The following is an 18609-nucleotide window of genomic DNA, read 5'->3' as shown; positions in this document are numbered from 1 at the left end:
AAATGTACTCTGTAATGGATGTTATTCTGTGCCAGCTGGTAAAATGACTCCACAGAAGGAAATTGTGTGGCATTTTTATCAGAAAGCTACTCCTGAAAGATTAGAGCTTACAATAAGTAAAAATAATTCAACATAAGTGAGAAAAAAAAATAGAAGAGCTTCACAGCTAATGGTCTGGGCAGATTCTTAGACTTGAGGATGAAAGCCTCATTGATCGTAAAACTTTCTTTGCTCAAAAATATTTGCTATGCTGAAACTGCTGTTACAGGACTTGGCCATCCTGGAGAAGGCTGGGGAGTCTTGCCATAAAGATTTTTTTGGGGGGGAAATCCCTCAAACTTCCTGTAGTTCCTTAAACAGACATGTAAAAGGACATAATTGCCATGCTAGGGAAAACCTTCTGTTCCCTGAAACTCAACGGGCACCTCTGTCACTTGTAACATACCTTTGTACATGTTAGACATGCTGCAAATTGGATATCACAAAGAGGACAGGCTCTGCTCTAAGTTACTTAATGATGGTAATTCTCTTAGCAACTAGCATTAGGACAAATGCTGCTTGCTGTGTTAATACACAGTAGCAAAGCAGCACTGGTATTTCAGTGCTGACCCATCTGCTTACCCAGAAATAATCAAAGGTGTTAGCCAACGGAAGCAAACAGCCAGAGGACAGTCAGGATAGAACGGCATCGTCGCTTCCTGCCCTCTCACCCCCAGTACTGCTATATATAGTTAGTTGATGGTGGACGTGATTTGGAGCAAAGACACAAAGAACACTCTCCTAAGATGGAATAGGAATAGGAATAGGAATAGGAATAGGAATAGGAATAGGAATAGGAATAGGAATAGGAATAGGAATAGGAATAGGAATAGGAATAGGAATAGGAATAGAATTAACCAGGTTGAAAAAGACCTTTGAGATCATCAAGTCCAACCCATCATCCAACACCATCTAATCAACTAAACCATGGCACCAAGCACCCCATCCAGTCTCTTCCTAAACACCTCCAGGGATGATGACTCTACCACCTCTCTGGGCAGCCCATTCCAATGGTCAATCTCTCTTTCTATGAAGAACTTCTTCCTAACATCCAGCCTAAACCTCCCCTGGTGCAACTTGAGACTGTGTCCTCTTGTTCTGGTGCTGGTTGCCTGGGAGAAGAGACCAACCCCCTCCTGGCTACAACCTCCCTTCAGGTAGTTGTAGAGAGCAATAAGGTCTCCTCTGAGCCTCCTCTTCACCAGGCTAAGCAACCCCAGCTCCCTCAGCCTCTTCATCTTGTCTAGTCTCCATGAGCAAACAGAAGCATTTTCAGAATTTGCAGTGTTTTGCAAATTAGTGTTTTTGTTTATCAGATCAGATGAACTCCATAGAAAAAGTCAGCTACTACTTATGTCTGCAAATAAATCTTAACAGGACTCCAGCAGTTCTTGGGGTGTGGAGAAAGCTTAAATGTGGAAACAGGGCCCAAACACTAAAGTTTATTTTGCTGTCCAGAAGTTTTAGTCTTTCTTCTATGGTTTTCTTTAATTTTAATGGAAGACAGTTCCTCTCTCATAAGATTCAGAATTTTCTGATGCTTTTTAGGTCAGATATTGGTGAGGTAATAAGGGCACACAGTATTTGCGCTACATACCTGGGCAGAGGCAATGATATTTGAAACTGGAACATTTATATGCAAATATTTCTCTATGTTCTTAGAAGCTAATTTTTTTACCACAACAAACTATGGTAAATAAAGCTGCCCATGCAGCAGGCTAAGAAGGATTCTAACTGTAATTCTCCTTCTCTTTCGGCTCATTTATTCCCCAGTAAATTCTCCATATGTTCCAGTAAGATGGAGCCTGACCTTTAGCAAATACCTGACCTGGTTATGAATATTCCTTTTCATCTCCATTCAGTCTGCTAATTCTCAGGGAAATGCTTCCACAGAGATTCTTCCCTCTAGTGCCAGATACAAAAGTTCTGAGATATATATTACAAGCAGTGTCTAGAATGGATGAGTTTAAATAGGTTTTGTATTCTCCGTTCTCCACATGAAGTGGTGGTAGAATCTGGGGATTAATTGGCCAGACAGTTCAGTATTGTGTACACTGCTACAGGTGATGAGAAAGTATTGATCTGGTATTCTTTGGTTTATAGATACTTAATGTACCTTTTTGTTTTCTCTTCAGTTTTCTCTGTCTAGTACCTGATGAAGCTAAGTCATCGTATCATGTGGAGGGTACAGGCTATGATACTTACCTCAGAGATGCCCACAGACAAGTAAGTCGGTGAAATCTCCCTTAGTCCTTGAGGATTTGAAATGCTCCTGAGAATATACAAATGGTTCTATAAATAGCCCAAGAAAATGCATCTTCTAGTAATGGAAGATGGGAAAATTCAATTTTTATTTCCTAATGAATACTTACCTGTGGAGATCTTTTGACGTTGAATCCACCTTGCATTGCTCTGGTGGGAATAATGGATGACATTAAATGCATTAATATTCATATAACAAATACACTGAGGGAAGATCTGAACTGCAGATAGATTCTTAATTTGCTTTTGCATTTATCTGCATTCTCCTGGAGAATTGCCTGCCAAGCTGTTTGAGAGGACTAAAGGGAAATTAAAATGCTGCATAGGAGTTACGCAATCTGGGACTTTAAAAATAAAGGCTCATCACAGGGAATGTGCAGCCTCAGGCTTTTGGGTTTGAAGCTAGGAGTTTTGGTAGGTAGGGAAAGCTTTATGATTTCTTGTTTTGACACAAATGTGGCTCTTGTTTTTGCAAACATCTGAAGTTTCCTTTGTCAGAGGACAATCGCTGTTTGTTTGCAGCTTTCTTATTGAAGCCCCGTGCATCTTCTAGACCCGAACAATTCATGCAAAGGAGTAGAGTCACAGAGCTATATGTAGTAGGGACTTACAAAATTCCATAACCTCTGAATTGTTAGATCAGCAGTTTAAGATGGGAAGCTTGGATTTTATCTGTAGACTCTGCTGAAAGGGAATAGAAAATAGAGAATAAAGTAACAAAGGTTGATGTAAAATTCCCCTATGTTCTTCTGTAATTGGATGCCAGAAAACACATATCATCTTTTTATTCCTTTCATGCCTTGGGAAAAAGAGTATTCTGGGAATTGTTAGAGAACTGAATTGGTTTCTGTCACTTCCTGACAATTATATGACTACTCTTAAAATATTTCCCCCCTAAGAATAGCCCTGCCTATTGCTGTTATTACATCCAAATAGCTGTTTTGCTTCCATATTTCTATTTCTGGAAGCCTGCAGAAATAGGTAAGCTACATGCAGTGAAGAATTTCTGAGTCTGTATTGTCTCTCTTTTTGTATTGTTTATTCCTGTGTTCCTGATTTTCACTGCTGTAACCTGTGCAAATTTCAAGGCATAATTCCTTGGAAGTGAGAGATCAGGAAGCACACAGCAAATCAGAGGCAGAGGTTAAGAAAGATTGTCATGGGTGATAGGAAGAAAAAAGAAAGAAGAGAAAGCCCTGAAGTATTTTTCTACTTCCTGCATCCATATCTGCTTGTCCTGCACTGGGAGTTAGAGAGCAATATAGACTGGATAGGAAGATAAGCTACACATAGTATAGTGAAAGTGTGGTAATGTACTGACAAGAAGAATGTACCTGAATGCAATTCCTGCTTCAGAAGACCCCTGATCAGGGTGTGTATTGTTAGCTTTGCTTAGTTGTTTTGGCCCCAGGTGCTTTGATCACAGGATGTCAGGGGTTGGAAGGGATGCAAAGAGATCATTGACTCCAACCCTCCTGCCAGAGCAAGACCATACAATCTAGCTCAGGTCACAGAGGAATGCATCCAGACAGGCCTTGAAAATCTCCAGAGAAGGAAACTCCACAACCTCTCTGGGGATCCTGTTCCAGTGCTCTGTGACTATTACAGTGAAGAAGTTCCCCCTTGTGTTGAGGTGGAACCTCCTGTGCTGCAGCTTCCATCCATTGCTCCTTGTCCTATCCCAGGGAGCAAGTGAGCAGAGCCTGGCCCCTCCCTCCTGACCCCCAGCCCTCAGATATTTATAAACATTTATTAAATCTCCTCTAAGACTTCTCTTGTCCAGACTAAAAAGCCCCAGGTCCCTCAGCCTCTCCTCATAAGGCAGTGCTCCAGTCCCCTAATCATCCTTGTAGCCCTCCACAGATCCCTGTCCCTCTCAAACTGGGAAGCCCAAAACTGAATACAGTGCTCAAGATGAAGTCTCACCAGGGCAGAGTAGAGGGAGCTTGATTCTCCACTCATGTTTTGAAATTATCCTAATAGCTTGAATGTCAAGAAGAAAATGAGGTGCCTGCATAGAAACCAGTTAGGTTGATTTTAGAATGACTTTTCTTTTGGGGCTTAGATTACTCATGTAGCTACAAGTGATGTTTTTAAGGACTTATGGACCATTAAAATGGAAGAAGCCGTTTCCATGGAGGTTTGAGTTTGTTTTCCTCACTGCTTTTTTTTTTCTAGTTCCGGGATTATTGTGTCATCTGCTTACGGTGGGAGTGGCCTGGGTCTCCCAGATCCTTGGAAAAGTGCAATTTAGAAGCATCATTTTTTGAAGGACACTTCTTGAAAGTCCTGTTTGAAAGAATGGGCAGAATTCTTGATCAGGTAAGGAAGAACGGGTTATGGGATTCCATTTCTGATACTTCCATTGCGACTCAAGGGCTGATCTCCAAGGTTCCATGGTTTCCCATCCCTCAGATGTCTATTATGGCATCAGGTCATTGTGTGATGTGCCATGTTCAGGGTCAGGTCTCTGTAGATTGCAGAGTGTTATAATCACAGAATCACCAAGGTTGGAAGAGACCTCAAAGATCATCAAGTACAACCTGTCACCACAGACCTCATGACTAAACCATGGCACCAAGTGCCATGTTCAGTCCCCTCTTGAACACCTCCAGGGATGGTGACTCCACCACCTCCTTCAGTAATCCTTCAGTACTAGCATCACTGATTCTGTTTTCATTTTCTGGAATTTGCACTTAGAAAACATGTGCATTTTTCAGTCAATAGGATACTGTGCCATTCCTTTCTGCCACATTTCAGCGAACTTCAATCTGAAGTCATATTCTGGAAGCAGTTTACATCATTGTGTAAGATGAAAACACAACACTGCTACCATTTCCCCTGTTTTTTCATTGTTGGAATGAACTGGTTTTAATGTGTGGAAAGTTTCTAGAAAGTATCCTTTTCAACCTGCAGTGTAAACTATTTTTTCCCCTCTTTGATTATCTTCAAATAATAAAAGTATAGCTGCCAAGGGCAAACAAATGAGAGAGGATCTGATTGTCTCCTTGCTGAGAAAATAAGGCATGTGACAGACCCAGATTAGTACAAAGGAGTTTAAAGGAAGTGAATTTTCCTGATGTCTGTTTCTGTATTTGGCCAGCCTGCATGACCTGGGCTTTGTGGGGAGAGGTGAAGTGAAGGCTCAGGGAGGTGAAAAGGAGATTGCTCTATGTGAAAACTTACTATTTCTTTGTCTTCTTTAAACTCTGGACTTAAGTTAGCCAAGTCAGTGTTGCCAGTGAAAATGAGCCCTGAAAGTCTAGATTTACCCTCCCTGTGACATCACCTGAAGTTGCTACAGATGCAGTAGTATCAACTTCAGAAGTTTGCACCATTCTTTTGTTTTGCATGGGGAACTGTCTACAAAATAAACAATTAGCTGTGGTAGTGCCACATTTCCTGGTCGTCAGGAGGACAAGAGCTGTTTGAACATACAAATGCATAGGAACCATGCCAGGAAGTCAGTAGTAGCCTCTAGGTCAGCTCTGTGAGCCTTCAGAGAAGGATGTTTGAGAGCACTAACTTGTATAATTCAGAAGTTGGGAAAGAAAGCCAAGTATTTCCATTGCTATGTTGTCTATTCTCAGAGCTTTGCTTCCAGTAAACATGTTCTGCATGCTTCACTAGCTGAAATGGTTATAGATTAAAGTGATGAAGAACACCAGACATCATCAGATCTTAGGACAAACAAGCCTTATGCATATGAAAATGTTGTCTGAGCAATGACACATAAATTACAAGGAGAAGCCAAGTTGCATCCCTTGAGAAACACCTGGGTGTCAGGTATGCACAGCTGCACAAAGCAGAGTGTCCATTTGGATGTACTGCCTGGCAGCGTGACACATGTTTGGGTTAGTCACAGAATCACAGAGCTGTCAGGGTTGGAAGAGACCCCAAGGATCATCTAGTTCCAACCCCCTGCCATGGGCAGGGACACCTCACACTAGATCAGGTTGCTCACAGCCACATCCAGCCTGGCCTTAAAAACTTCCGGGGATGAGGCTTCCACCATCTCCCTGGGCAGCCTGTTCCAGTGTCTCACCACCCTCACAGGGCAGAACTTCTTCCTAACGTCTAATCTAAATCTCCCCTCCTCTAGCTTGGATCCATTCCCCCTAGTCCTATCACTACCTGACACCCTAAAAAGTCCCTCACCAGCTTTTCTGTAGGCCCCTTTAACATACTGGATGGCCACAATAAGGTCTCCTGGGAGCCTTCTCTTCTCCAGACTGAACAGCCCCAACTCTCTCAGCCTGTCCTCATAGGAGAGGAGCTCCAGCCCTCTGATCCTCATGGCTCTTCTCTGGACATGTTCCAGTCATGCAAGGTACCAAAAATGGTTCTTGACTCTAGAAGAATTAATTTCTGAGCCAGACAGAAAGGGTAAATTCTTATTATATGGTAGCAAAACCCTGTCCTGAAACTCCTAGAGGTCATTCACAGCAAAACACAGAAACTACACAGAAAATAACCAAGCCACCGCTTGGGTCCTACCAGTAGCAGATTTGACATAATGGATGCTAATGTCCAGACAAAGTGAAAAAGTGTTGAAAAACCTTTAGTGAAGACACAGTGCTACTTGCAGATTGTGTTCAATCTCTGTTTTGCTTTGTCACAGTGCTATAGGTATAGTTGTACCTTTAGTTCTTGTGATTTTATCAGATCTCAGGACACTTCACAGAGGTGACAGGTATCGTTAAACTGGTTTCTGGCAGGAGATAGCTGAGGCACACAAGTGAAGTAACTTGTTTCAAGGTGTTCAAATCCACCTGGCAAACAGTACTTCCTTCCTCCTATCAATATTTTACATTTCTATAGAGCTGAACGTTTCCTAAGAACTTTGTAAGAATTTCCTGAACTTTTTGGGTTTAGCCTTTTTAGTTACAGAGCCATTTTCTGGGATGGTGTCTGCTCTGAGGCTGTCTTACTGAGTCTGCTGACATATGGATGGAAATAAAAGCCCTGTGTGAGGAAGCAGCTTTCCTTAATGCTCTCAATTAGTTCGAATCACAACAACAATCTGTCTGAACAGCACAGCACGTGTTAATACTTTATTTCTTTCCTTTCTTGTGAGCACCAGATACTCATGGCTTCAAAGCTTCCTAGAGAATTGACTGACTCAGACAACTCTAAAGACCTTCTCCTACAATTCAGCCTGGATAGACAGTAGAATAGATTTATGGAAGGAATTTGTGTCTCCCTGCAGAGTAACTTTCCCACAAGAACTTGAATTGCAGTGATCTCTTTTACCTATAGCATCTCCAGCCCAGGGTCTGAAATCTTTATTTGATGGAAGATTGGGATGAATCTATTGCTAGAATATCAAGTACAGAAATAACTGACACTGACTGGGAGAAAAATGAGGCTATGAAATCATCCTCTTCTCGATGTGCTTATACTACCGAGGATGCTACCGCCAATAGGCAGTCAGAGAGACTGAATGAGGATCCTGTAACCCAGAGCAAGTTAAATCATCTGGGTGTTGGTAACATCTTCAGACTGGCATAGGGGTGTACCAAGGGAATGTCTGTCCACCTCTTGCCGATGTAGTCTGTTCCCCCAGAGAATAGGTGGAAGGAAGTTCCACTGGTTTGCAAATTTGGGGCTGAATTAAAATGTCAGCTTGTTTTCACTGTGATGAGGAAACCAAAGACGGGGAACAAAGTACTTGGAACATAAATAAGATAGGGTGAACATTCTTGCTTTTATGGAAACCAGTATCTCACTGAAACAGTAAAATCCTTTAAGCTAGGCTCTCTTTTTTTCCTAGAAAGTTAGGTGTTGTTTTTGCCCTTGTGACTGATGAGTGTCTTCAAGCATCTGACAGCCTTGCCTCTCCCATTTGGTTGATATGGGGAAAGGAGGCAGAGAGGAGTCTCAGGGTGTCATGCTGCTTTCCCAGCCTGGGGCTATCTCTTCTCTCATAGCATGCTGCCACAAGGTGAGCAGGCCTTCTGCAATGGTTCTTTCCAAGAAAAAAGAAAGCAGATGAGAAATACCATATTAGCTGTAAACATGCATCTGTCTCTCTCAGTTTCTTCAGCTCATACGCTTCGCAGTTACCCAGGAGAAGCAAGCAGATGTTTAACTGAGGCTGTTTTGATGCTATTTGTTTAGCTGCTGAGCTGAAGAGATAATTTGCAGGAAGAGGATGTAGCTTACAATAAATAAGTGTGCCAAAACTTCAGGAGGTGGTGGCAGTTACATAGATAATGATATGTAATACCCAACTTACATTTGCATCTCTCCTGTTGTGGAAAGCAACAGTCTTTGGGCTTAACTCTTTATCTTTATTTATCCATGACTCTGTATGTAAGGTAGTAGTTAAAGAAACACTGGATGGGTGAAAAGAACCCAGCATAAAAATAACTGAGCACTGTGCTTGTATTTTATCTATTTTTTGCAGCCCTATGATGTAAATTTGCAAGTTACGTCAGTGTTGTCCAAGCTGTCCTTATTTCCTCATCCTCACATACATGAATACCTTCTGGATCCTTATGTAAACCTAGCTTCTGGCTGCAGGTCTCTCTTCTCTGTCATTGTCAGGGTGAGTAAAGACACAATATTTACATATGGCTGTAGAGCAGTGATATATTTAGCAACTTCGTTGTTAGTGGTAATATTGCTGGGTAGTTTAAGCTGATGAATGGCTTCTGACTGAAAGCAGGTGCTTGGCCTCTTCATTTGAATCAAGAGTTTGGATTTCCTACCAAAAACGTTGTAAAATTGGTTTCTCTGCCCTCCTGTCTTTAGAACTGTTTGTTTGCTTGGTTTCATTGTGTAGATGCAAAATATCCCCTCTGGCACTGATGGTGCTTTAACCTGGACTAGGTCACATTGTTGTCACTTGCAAGCAACATTAGGTAGTGCTGTAAGAACAGACCAGGCACAAGAACAGACCAGGCAGGGATGTGCACCTGGATGAGATTTTTTTCTGATGAAGGCTGTTCTTGACAATGAAGTCCTGGATTTATTGAATTCTCTTTCCTGTTGCTTTCTGATTCCATCTCCTCCTGCCAGACCTGCACCCTAGTAGTGCTGGCTGGGTGCCTGTCAAGCTGCAGACTTCTCAGTCAGCTATCCCTTGCCTACCCCACGCACCAGCTGTTACTAAGCTGGTCAGGAGCCTATTAATGATTCTTGCCCAGTACTAACAGAGGGCTTAGCTCCCTTCTTCCTAGCAGCCCTCCCCATTTCAAAAGAGAATTTTCACTCTGTCCTCTTATGCTTTCCCTTAACGCAGGAATTTACTGCTCAGTTACCTGTGACAACCTTTACTAAGACAAATTAATCCTTGACATAATTAAATTGTATAATGCAAATTGTGGTAACAGCAAGTGAGGCCCAAGAGTTGCTGTCCTTTTGTGTCTCTCTACTTTCTCTTCCCACTCACCCTGTTTTGGTGGCAGAGCAGACCCTCTGCATGTTGTTTTATGAGGCTCAAGAGTTGCTGTCCTTTTGTGTCTCTTTACTTTCTGTTCCCACTCACCCTTTTTTTGGTGGCAGAGCAGACCCTCTGCATGTTGTTTTACGAGCCTGTGAGGATGGTGAAGTGGATCTGCATCCTGGGCACTGAAAGTTGTCATTTAAGTTTGCTGCTGAGCACTCTGCAGAGGGCTTAATTTTGTGTGCTGGTGGCATTGTGCTTTACAGGTCGTTGGGGACCTCATGGTTAGAATTCAGCGCATCCCAGATTTCACTCCCAAACTTCTGCTGGTCAGAAAACGCCTGCTGGGCTTGGAGCCAGAAGGCCCCATGTGAGTAAATGCATTGCATATTCTTCAAGACTGTTTTGTTGGGGGGGTTGTTGTGTGCCAGTCCTCATTCTCTGCTGGTTTTTCTCACTCCTTAGCATTGACCACATGACGTTACTAGAGGGCGTGATTGTGCTGGAAGAATTCTGCAAGGAGCTGGCAGCAATTGCATTTGTGAAGTATCATGCCTCATCTACACCATAAGCAGCCTTGATGAGCAGCCAGGTTGTACAGCCACCTAGCTCGTTTCAGTCAAAAAGACTATTGACAACAGCCAGATCAGAAGAGGTGGTGCCTCCTGGCAGAGTCAGCTGACATCTGGCAGAACTGGAAGACAAGTTACTTGCACCAGATGTTGACACTGCATGAGAAAGGGGATTCAGATGGACCTAGAATATGATAGCATTTCTAGCCACTGTGAGAAGAGGTGCAGAAGCTGCATGAGGAACCACAGACATCAGAGCTTGGTTATTCTGTTGTATAATGACAGTGTTTAGAGAGTTGGGGCTCCTGTATGTTCTGAGGCTCACACGCACCAGTTCGCTTCTTTGTGACCACATTGCTTTAAGGAAGCAAATTAATTTTGTAACATTTTTATGTCTTAATTCTTTTTCTTTTCAGTTGGATACATGAAAGGAAATTGCAGCTTAAATTGCAGTGGATTTTATTTGGGGGGGGAGAAAAAAGAAGAGGTTCAAAATAATTCAGCAATCCATATAGGGTGGGATCATTTTTGTTTTGGTGAATCCTAGACAGCTCTGAGCTTGATTCCCCAGCCGATTACTCTAGGAGATATATCAGTATAAAATCAATACTAATGGAATTAATCCTGATTTGGCTTCACATCCACAACAAATATATCTGAAATGTACATGTTTCTAGCACGTTTGTGTCTGTCATTCCAAGTGACTGCTTGTCAGGTCACCTGTGTAACTAGATTTGCTTTAAGTTTTGGCTCGTGAGCCCTAGTTGCTTGACTCGTGACACCTTTAGAGGGAAGTTAATTATAGGTCATTAGTAGCTGTGGCTGAAACAATATTTTTAATTTCTTTTCAATTGCTGTTTACCCTGAATTGGTTTAAGAATCTGTTGTGCCTTGAAAGTTATCAGCTTAAATGTTCTGTCAGTTTTAGAGATGTTTTTTGTTGCTTGTCTGACCATTGCAGCAGTACCCAGTGAAAGACTGATTCAGGTACAGCATTGATTACCACATACAGGACCAAAATTTGCACCTGCTTTTGGTAGTGCTGGGATGCAGAAGTGTCTCTCAGTGAACCCTATTCAGTAGGAATACTATCAGCCAGGGCAAGCATTTGCACTGCAAGCAGAGGGCCGTTTGTACTTCAGAAGGCTTTGATTCTGCTTCTCCAGCCTGATGGCAGCCAGGTCTTGCTGCTCTCTGCTGCACGCTCACTGTCAGGTCCAGGTGGCCTTCCGGTCACACTGAGTGACTCAAAGGAGGGACCTGTCCTGCTTTTCACACAAGTGTGTAGCACCCCTTTCCCCACATAAGCAGGCAAGGTAGAGTTTAGTTCCTTGTGTTTACATTTCATTTCTTTAATTGTCTTTCTTACTGTCCTATTTGCACAGCTAATGCCCATTTCAGATGTGATTGCTCACATGCAAATACAGGCTAATTTACTTAGTCATTAGAATTTTTCTGGATGTACATGACTGTACCTAGAATCAGATTCTGCTCTGAATCCATGCCTTTGAGGTCTTGTTTTTTACTATTTATGGAGCCTGGATGTTGAGAAGCCTTTTGAGTTAGCAGGTTAATTAGAACAGTGTCACAGTTAATGGGCTAAATTTATTCTTGTCACAACATTGAAGAGGGTCCTGCTGTAAGAGCTTCCAGTATGGTTTCAGTTGAAGAGAGCAGCTCTGCAACTGAGGAAATGTTTTGGCAGGTATAACCTTTATTCAGTCGCTTCCTTTACTGGGAGGCTTTTGTCCCAAAACATTGCATTTTGGCAAACAAAAGCATGATTTACTACTTCACTTTTTTTTCTTCTCAATTTAGCCCCAGTGTGTTTTCAGGTCAAAGTAGCATGGTAGGGTAACATTTTAAAAGAAAATAGCTTTTTTTTTTCCCCCCCCTTTTTGTTTTTGTTCTGTAGAAGCCTACCTTGAAAGTAACAGAAGTCCTGCAGTCAGTCCACATTAGAAGCTTTGTTAATATAACATACCTGACCATAGTTCAGGAGGCATCTGTGCAGAGTGATGCTTAATAAATACACTTGTTATAAATCAAGTCTCAGTTCAGCAAAGCAGTTAAACACAAGCTTCATTTCAAGACCCCCAGTCTCTTACCTGAATGGAGTTAAGCTGTTGAGCACACATGCTGATGCTTTACTCATTTGGGTCTTTGTTGGTTATGCTCAAGCTTAATTACTTCTTCAGATTTTCTGCTTTCTTTCTTGGTTTTTTTTTTCTTTTTTTTAAAACATATGTTCCAGAATCCTTCTAATTCCAATGGAAACTGGAAGTGAAAATGCTACTAGGAATGGAAATGAGAGAAATGTTAAACAAAACTCGCAAGAGCATTCCAAGCACCGTCACAATTTATAAAGCCATTCAAGAGATGCCTGATCTCAAATGGAAGCATTAACATCACCTCTTTTGTTGTTGTTTTCACTGATGCCTGAGCTCATTACCCTGTAAGGAATTTTATCAGCCAGCTTCTGGAAGGACTGCTGCAGTCTCTCTGGCATTTTAATGCAAAAGTCTCCTGAGTGGCAAACAGTTGCTTCCAGCCTGTCCAGGGGAAAAATAAGTAGCTATTAACTAGAAGAACTCTTAACTTCAGGATGAAATTGTTTGCTCTGCGGCAACATTGGTGATGTTCTTGCAAGCACTGTGCTTGCAAACACCATGCTTGCAAACATCTTGCATTTAGCTGATAAATTCACAAGGCATGGATCCATCCTGATAGAACTGAAGCAGTTCTTAAAGTTGCTTTGTCCTAAACTGCTTTATTCCACGCTGGCAATGACTTCTATTTTTTGCAATAGCGATTTAACCTTCCTTGAGGGAGGGAACTCATTTAACTATTTTTTGGTGGTGATACTTTTTTTCATGCACTTTTTTTCTTTTCATTTAAAAAGAAATAAAAAGGGTTTAGGAGTTAGTTCAGGTCCTTGTTTTCACCTTTCTGATCTATGCATGTCATGGAGGTGCCCATTGTGTTTTCTGTGTGCGTGTGTTTGTACGTGGTTATTTATTACCCAGAGGTGGACACCTGAGAAAATATGTGGCCTGAAGTTCCCGGCATCTGCAGATCCTCCAGGTGTCAGTGGGAAGTGCAAGTGCTTATCACCTTAGAAAACACACCCACTAGGATTAGATTGAAATACTTGAGAGGTAATACTAGAGTAATTTTTGTATTTCAGAAAGCAGATCCAAACCACATTTTAATCCTGATGCACATGTTTGTAAATAGACACATTTTTTACTCTCTTTATTTTTTTCCCCCCATTTCCAGTATGTATTTGATTTAGAATCTGATAGAGAAAACTTTGTAATAAGCCCTGTGTTAGCTTGTTAGTTTGTCCTTAGTTTCCCATATGACTGTCATATCCTTGGTATTCAGATCCTGTCTGTGTAATGTTCTTATGTACTTGTTTGTGCAATATAAAAGCTGTGGCTTGATGCACAGCTTAAGTCTGGTTGGACAACACCTTTGTATATATATACATATATATATAAAAGGACCAGAATCCCAAGCTTGCTTACACTACGAGTAGTGTAAAGATTTTCACACTCGATTTTACAGGGCACAGGTAATGATGGAATGGCTTTGTAAAGTGCATGGTAATTTCTGCCATAGCCTGCTGTGAAATTGCACAGGTGCCATTTTATTAGTGCTATTTGTCTTGCTAAAAGGGGTACTAAACCAAAGTGCTCGGATGATGCGGTAGGCTTGGGGGGGGGCTACGTGGCAAATCCATACCTGACACTGCATGTCATAGAGGGGTTTCAAACCATGATCCTTAATGCTTTCTGTGCCCTGTAAAATAGTGTAACTATATATAAAAAAATATACATATATATATACTCCTTGTTTTGCCTCCTGCCTTGTTTACATTAAACAGAGGATATTCAGTAAATTTTTTCTATTAAACCTTTGTGTAGGTCACTTACTGACGGTGTTGCCAAGGTTTCACAAGTGTGGGCTTTCTGAGGAGGAATTGCTCAACAGCCACGTTACCAGACATATAATAGTGAGTTTTATGAAGGAGGTTGTGATAAATTCCAGCTTTTTTTTTTTCTTTCCTTTCTTTTGTGCTAAAAAGGTGCATGGAGGATTAAAAAGGGATATTCTCAAATAAATTAATTTCACCGAAGCGACTGCTTCCGTTATTGCAGAATCTCTGACGGGTTTTGCGTGGATGACCTCAAGACAGAAAAGGCTTTAACATTTTTACATCATGCCTCTCATCCTGAAGTCCTTTCATGGATTTTTATTCAATCCCAAAGTCCTTTCATGTATTTTGAGTCTTGTCTCTGCAGCATCTTCTGGGGTAAACCTTCCTGTAGAGTTGCTCTGCAGGGCAGGGAGTGAATCAGCATGCTCTTCTTGCTCATGAAAATTGGAAGCTGAGGGAAACGGCCAGGATGGAGTCATCCTGAACACAGATTTACATTGCTCCTCCTGTGAGCCCTAGTAGACAGGCAGAGGTTGGTCTCTTCTCCCAGGCAACCAGCATCAGAACAAGAGGACACAGTCTCAGGCTGCGTCAGGGGAGGCTCAGGCTGGAGGTCAGGAGGAAGTTTTACACAGAGAGAGTGATTGCCCATTGGAATGTGCTGCCCGGGGAGGTGGTGGAGTCACCATCACTGGAGGTGTTCAGGAGGAGACTTGACAGGGTGCTTGGTTGCATAGTTTAGTTGGTTGGGTGGTGTTGGATGATAGGTTGGACACGATGATCTTGAAGGTCTCTTCCAACCTGGTCTGGTCTGGTCCTGTCCTATTCTATTCTATTCTATTCTATTCTATTCTATTCTATTCTATTCTATTCTATTCTATTCTATTCTATTCTATTCTATTCTATTCTATTCTATTCTATTCTATTCTATAATATCAGCCAAAGCTGCATCTGAACAAGACCTTGGGTTTCTATTGCATCTGAGTGCAGAGTGTGTCAGTCAAAACATAAGCTTATTGAATTGGGTACGAAGGTCTTCCTTCAGGGCCTTTGAGGGAGGCTTTTGTACATAGGTCTTCACATACATTTTTATGTCTTTTAGAGTCGCATTTGTTGGGTATTTTCACTTAGTATCTCATCTAGTTTTGTTGTCCTTCAAGCTTTCATCAGCTTTTTAAAAATCTCATTGCTCTGTAAGATCCCCTCTGAGGGCGACACTTGGATGTGAAGCTGCTTCTCCTTCTCAGAGTTGAACAGCTGCAAGTGCTCTTGCATCTTTAACAAGAGGAGCGCTACGGCAAGACGATACACTTGACAGCTTTTTTTATAGCTCTCAGCATCTTTCCCCCATCCTCTTGGGTCTCAGAGATTGTCATCTCTCACCCCAGATCATCTATTTGCTGTGCCTGCATGAGGCATTTAGAGCTTTAGGAACGCTTTGCTTCTTCAAGCAGTGAGGCAGTGGCATCGAAATTTGCACATTCTCTATCTGGTATTTTTATCTTGCTTTGATAGCCTGGAAATGGCTGGATTATTGAAGCATGATAATCTTATGACACTTGCATTCTGATGGGAGATTTTGGGGCACTACATCCTGTTGGGGAAAAAACCAAAACCAACCCAAACCACCGCAGTATTTTCAGTGTGTGGTCTCTACTTCATATTCATTAACTCCTTTTACAGATCCTCAAAGCTCTCAGCGTTGAAAGAAGTAGTGCAGGATCTACTGAATTTGTTAACCTTTAAATGTTAACAAAAGTGGTGCTGTGCAAACCTCAAGGATTTTGCTGGTTTGCTATATGATCCAAGTGGATTAAAGTGGATTAATGCTCAGAGAAGTGAATCTGTCACAACTTATATGAGCCCTTTTGGCCTAAACCTGTGTGTAAGTGGTGCATCCTTTTACCAGCCAAAGTTCCCTTTGAAGGATGAGAGAAAGAACTGCAGAGCGATGTAGGGATCAAGCGAAGCATATGGTGGATGAAAGTTTTCAGGTGTCATAAGCTACTTGGAAATGCCAAGAACAAGGAAGTGTGAGAAGTTAAATTTTGCAAGTTTGGTCTGAGTGTCTTGGAGTCAGATCTGCCAGGATAAAAAGATGCAGCTGGGAATGAGGTTTCTCACCAGCCTATTTAAATTGCCCTCACTAGGATCATATACACATATATATCTATATATATACGTTCTGATCTACGTTTCATTAAATCCCTGATGGTTATTACAGTGACTGCTGGTGGTGCTGGCATGAAACCTGTTAGAATAGCACTGCAGAACCGACAGCTTTGCCTGCGTCTCGTAGCTCTGGTGAGGTGGAGAAATAGGCTACATTTTGCTGGCTTCGTCTCTCTGCTCTACAGCTTCATGGCTCAGTAGAGGTTTGTGTGGTGTCTCCTCTCTCTGGTAAAACATTTTACACGCTGAAAAATATGGAAACAGGTGGAAGGAAGGACCTGGTTACAGTGCTAGGCTGTAGCAGCATGAAGAAAAGTGTATTCTTACAATTACCTTCGTTTTCAAAATAGGTGAACCTCCTTGTGTTCTGAAGTGAACAGCTCTCTGAAAGAGCAGCTGCTGAAAAGAGAAGGGTATCCTCCACAGGCAGCTCTAGGCAGCAGGTATAAACTTGCTTTAGAAATTTGCACAGAGGGCAGCAGAGCCAAGCCCTGTGTTTTGAGGTCTAGTATCCTGTTTCCACTTTGGAGGAGGTGTTGTGCTGGGTAATGGCACTTTTAACAAAGACTGCAGGAAGTGCTGCAGTAAACAGAGGAAGATGCTAAACTGATTCAAGGGAGGAGGGTGACAGAGGTAACTGAGTTTAGCAGAGTTAAATTATGGCCTAGGGTTAGAGGAACATTACTTCACACCAGTAAAGAGATTTGAAACCCTTAAGCAACCAAGACTGAAGGAATTGCAGAGCCTAATTTATCAGAATGCAATTAAGAATGACATCCTGTCGTTGAGGAAAACCAATATTCATCAATGAAAACTTCCTGACCATGAGTGCTGCTAGACCAGAACGGGAAGGAGCCTGTGAGCTCATCGTTTTAAAACCAGACTGAACAAACCGTTGAATGTTCCAAGAGGAACATAGCCTGTGTCAGTGAGGAGATGAGGCAAACATGCATTTACATCCTCAGCCTCCCAGCTAATTAACAGCTCCTGAATAACAGACATTTGTTCTGCTAGGAAGCCACGAGCTGGACTGATCCACTTGAGCATTTGCTATAAATGAGGCAAAGTTGCTGCAATCTGAGAAAAGCAATTTTCAGCCTTCCCAAATGCAACTGGCTTTCATTATAACCTCTTTGCAGAAGCAGCACCCATTACACGCTGTGGGTGGTACAGCTTGATTAGCGGGGCCAGGATCTCCCCCCACCATCGCTGAGCTGCCTTGGAGGGAAGAAACAAATTACCTGTGCTCTGAATTGTCATTATCCTTTACTTGAGAAACCCACTTCTGCCTCCCTCATCTCCGCAGCCACAGGAAGCACCTGTCAAGTTTGTATTTCTTAATTTGGGTCATGCATTTTTATTTCCTAAGGTTTTCAGAGCCTCCTGGTTTTACTGTTAGCAGAGCGTCCATCAATACAGTGTGTATTTCCAGACAATTTTCCCTTCACCTTCCTGTAAAGGGAAGAAATTTTTACTGTTTGTCATGCCTTCTGAGGCTCATGTTCTCCTGCCTTGTTAATTCCATCCTTTTCAAATCCCTGAAGATGTTTTTCATCCTGTCCTTCACCTTGGGGATTCTGCAGTCAGCAGTTTGTGCAGCTCAGCAGGCAGGGAGTGTTAAGGACAATACAGACAAAAGCAGAGCTGCTTCTGTCCATTGGGCGCTGTCCCTGGAAGTGTTTAAGACCAGGCTGGATGAGGCTCTGGCCAGCTTGATCTAGTGTGGGGTGTCCCTGCCCATGGCATGGGGGTTGGAACGAGATGATCCTTGTGGTCCCTTCCAACCCTGACTGATTCTATGATTCTATGATACTATGAATTCAGTCTACCTAGCAAACATGGCTGAGGGGATCAAGAAGGGAAACCCGGGCACACTGAAATCCTTGGGAAGTTTGCCATCAGCAGAAATGAGCAAAATCTTCACTCCCTGCTTTGCAAACTCGTTTTGGCATTTCTGATAATGTTGTTAAGTTATTCAGAAGGGAAACAGGAATGGAAATTATCAAAGAGAAACCTGAGTTCACGAGTTTCCTGTGATAGCTGAGGAAAACACAGCTTGGTCATGATTAACAGACAGACATTTAAGGAGACACCTGCTATTGATTTGAAGAACCTGTCTGCACAAACAGTGGCTTGGCAGCAGTTCTGATCTTTCCAACAGCCTATTTCATACCAGCTCAGCACAGAGACAGAGGCCTTGGGTCTGTTCAGGCAGGTGTAGGACAACTGAT

The 18609-nt window shown here is 42.2% G+C and overlaps 1 protein-coding gene across 1 annotated transcript in view; it reads left to right on the top strand.

The window, feature by feature from the left end:
- FHIP2A (FHF complex subunit HOOK interacting protein 2A) overlaps positions 1 to 14404 on the top strand; it is a 41435-nt gene extending 27031 nt beyond the window's left edge. The window contains exons 13-17 of the mRNA XM_068139302.1: positions 2175 to 2265; positions 4480 to 4623; positions 8711 to 8851; positions 9958 to 10061; positions 10157 to 14404. Of these exons, the coding sequence (XP_067995403.1) occupies positions 2175 to 2265; positions 4480 to 4623; positions 8711 to 8851; positions 9958 to 10061; positions 10157 to 10262 (586 nt within the window). The 3' untranslated portion in view covers positions 10263 to 14404. The remainder of the gene's footprint in view (positions 1 to 2174; positions 2266 to 4479; positions 4624 to 8710; positions 8852 to 9957; positions 10062 to 10156) is intronic.
- The last annotated feature ends 4205 nt before the right edge of the window (positions 14405 to 18609 follow it).

The sequence above is a fragment of the Melanerpes formicivorus genome, unplaced genomic scaffold, assembly GCF_026170545.1.
Source record: "Melanerpes formicivorus ecotype bairdi unplaced genomic scaffold, bMelFor1.0.p_v2 SCAF_6, whole genome shotgun sequence".
Classification (NCBI taxonomy): Eukaryota; Metazoa; Chordata; class Aves; order Piciformes; family Picidae; genus Melanerpes; species Melanerpes formicivorus.
Note: the sequence above shows the minus strand (reverse complement) of the source record. Positions and strands in the feature narration are given on the sequence as shown.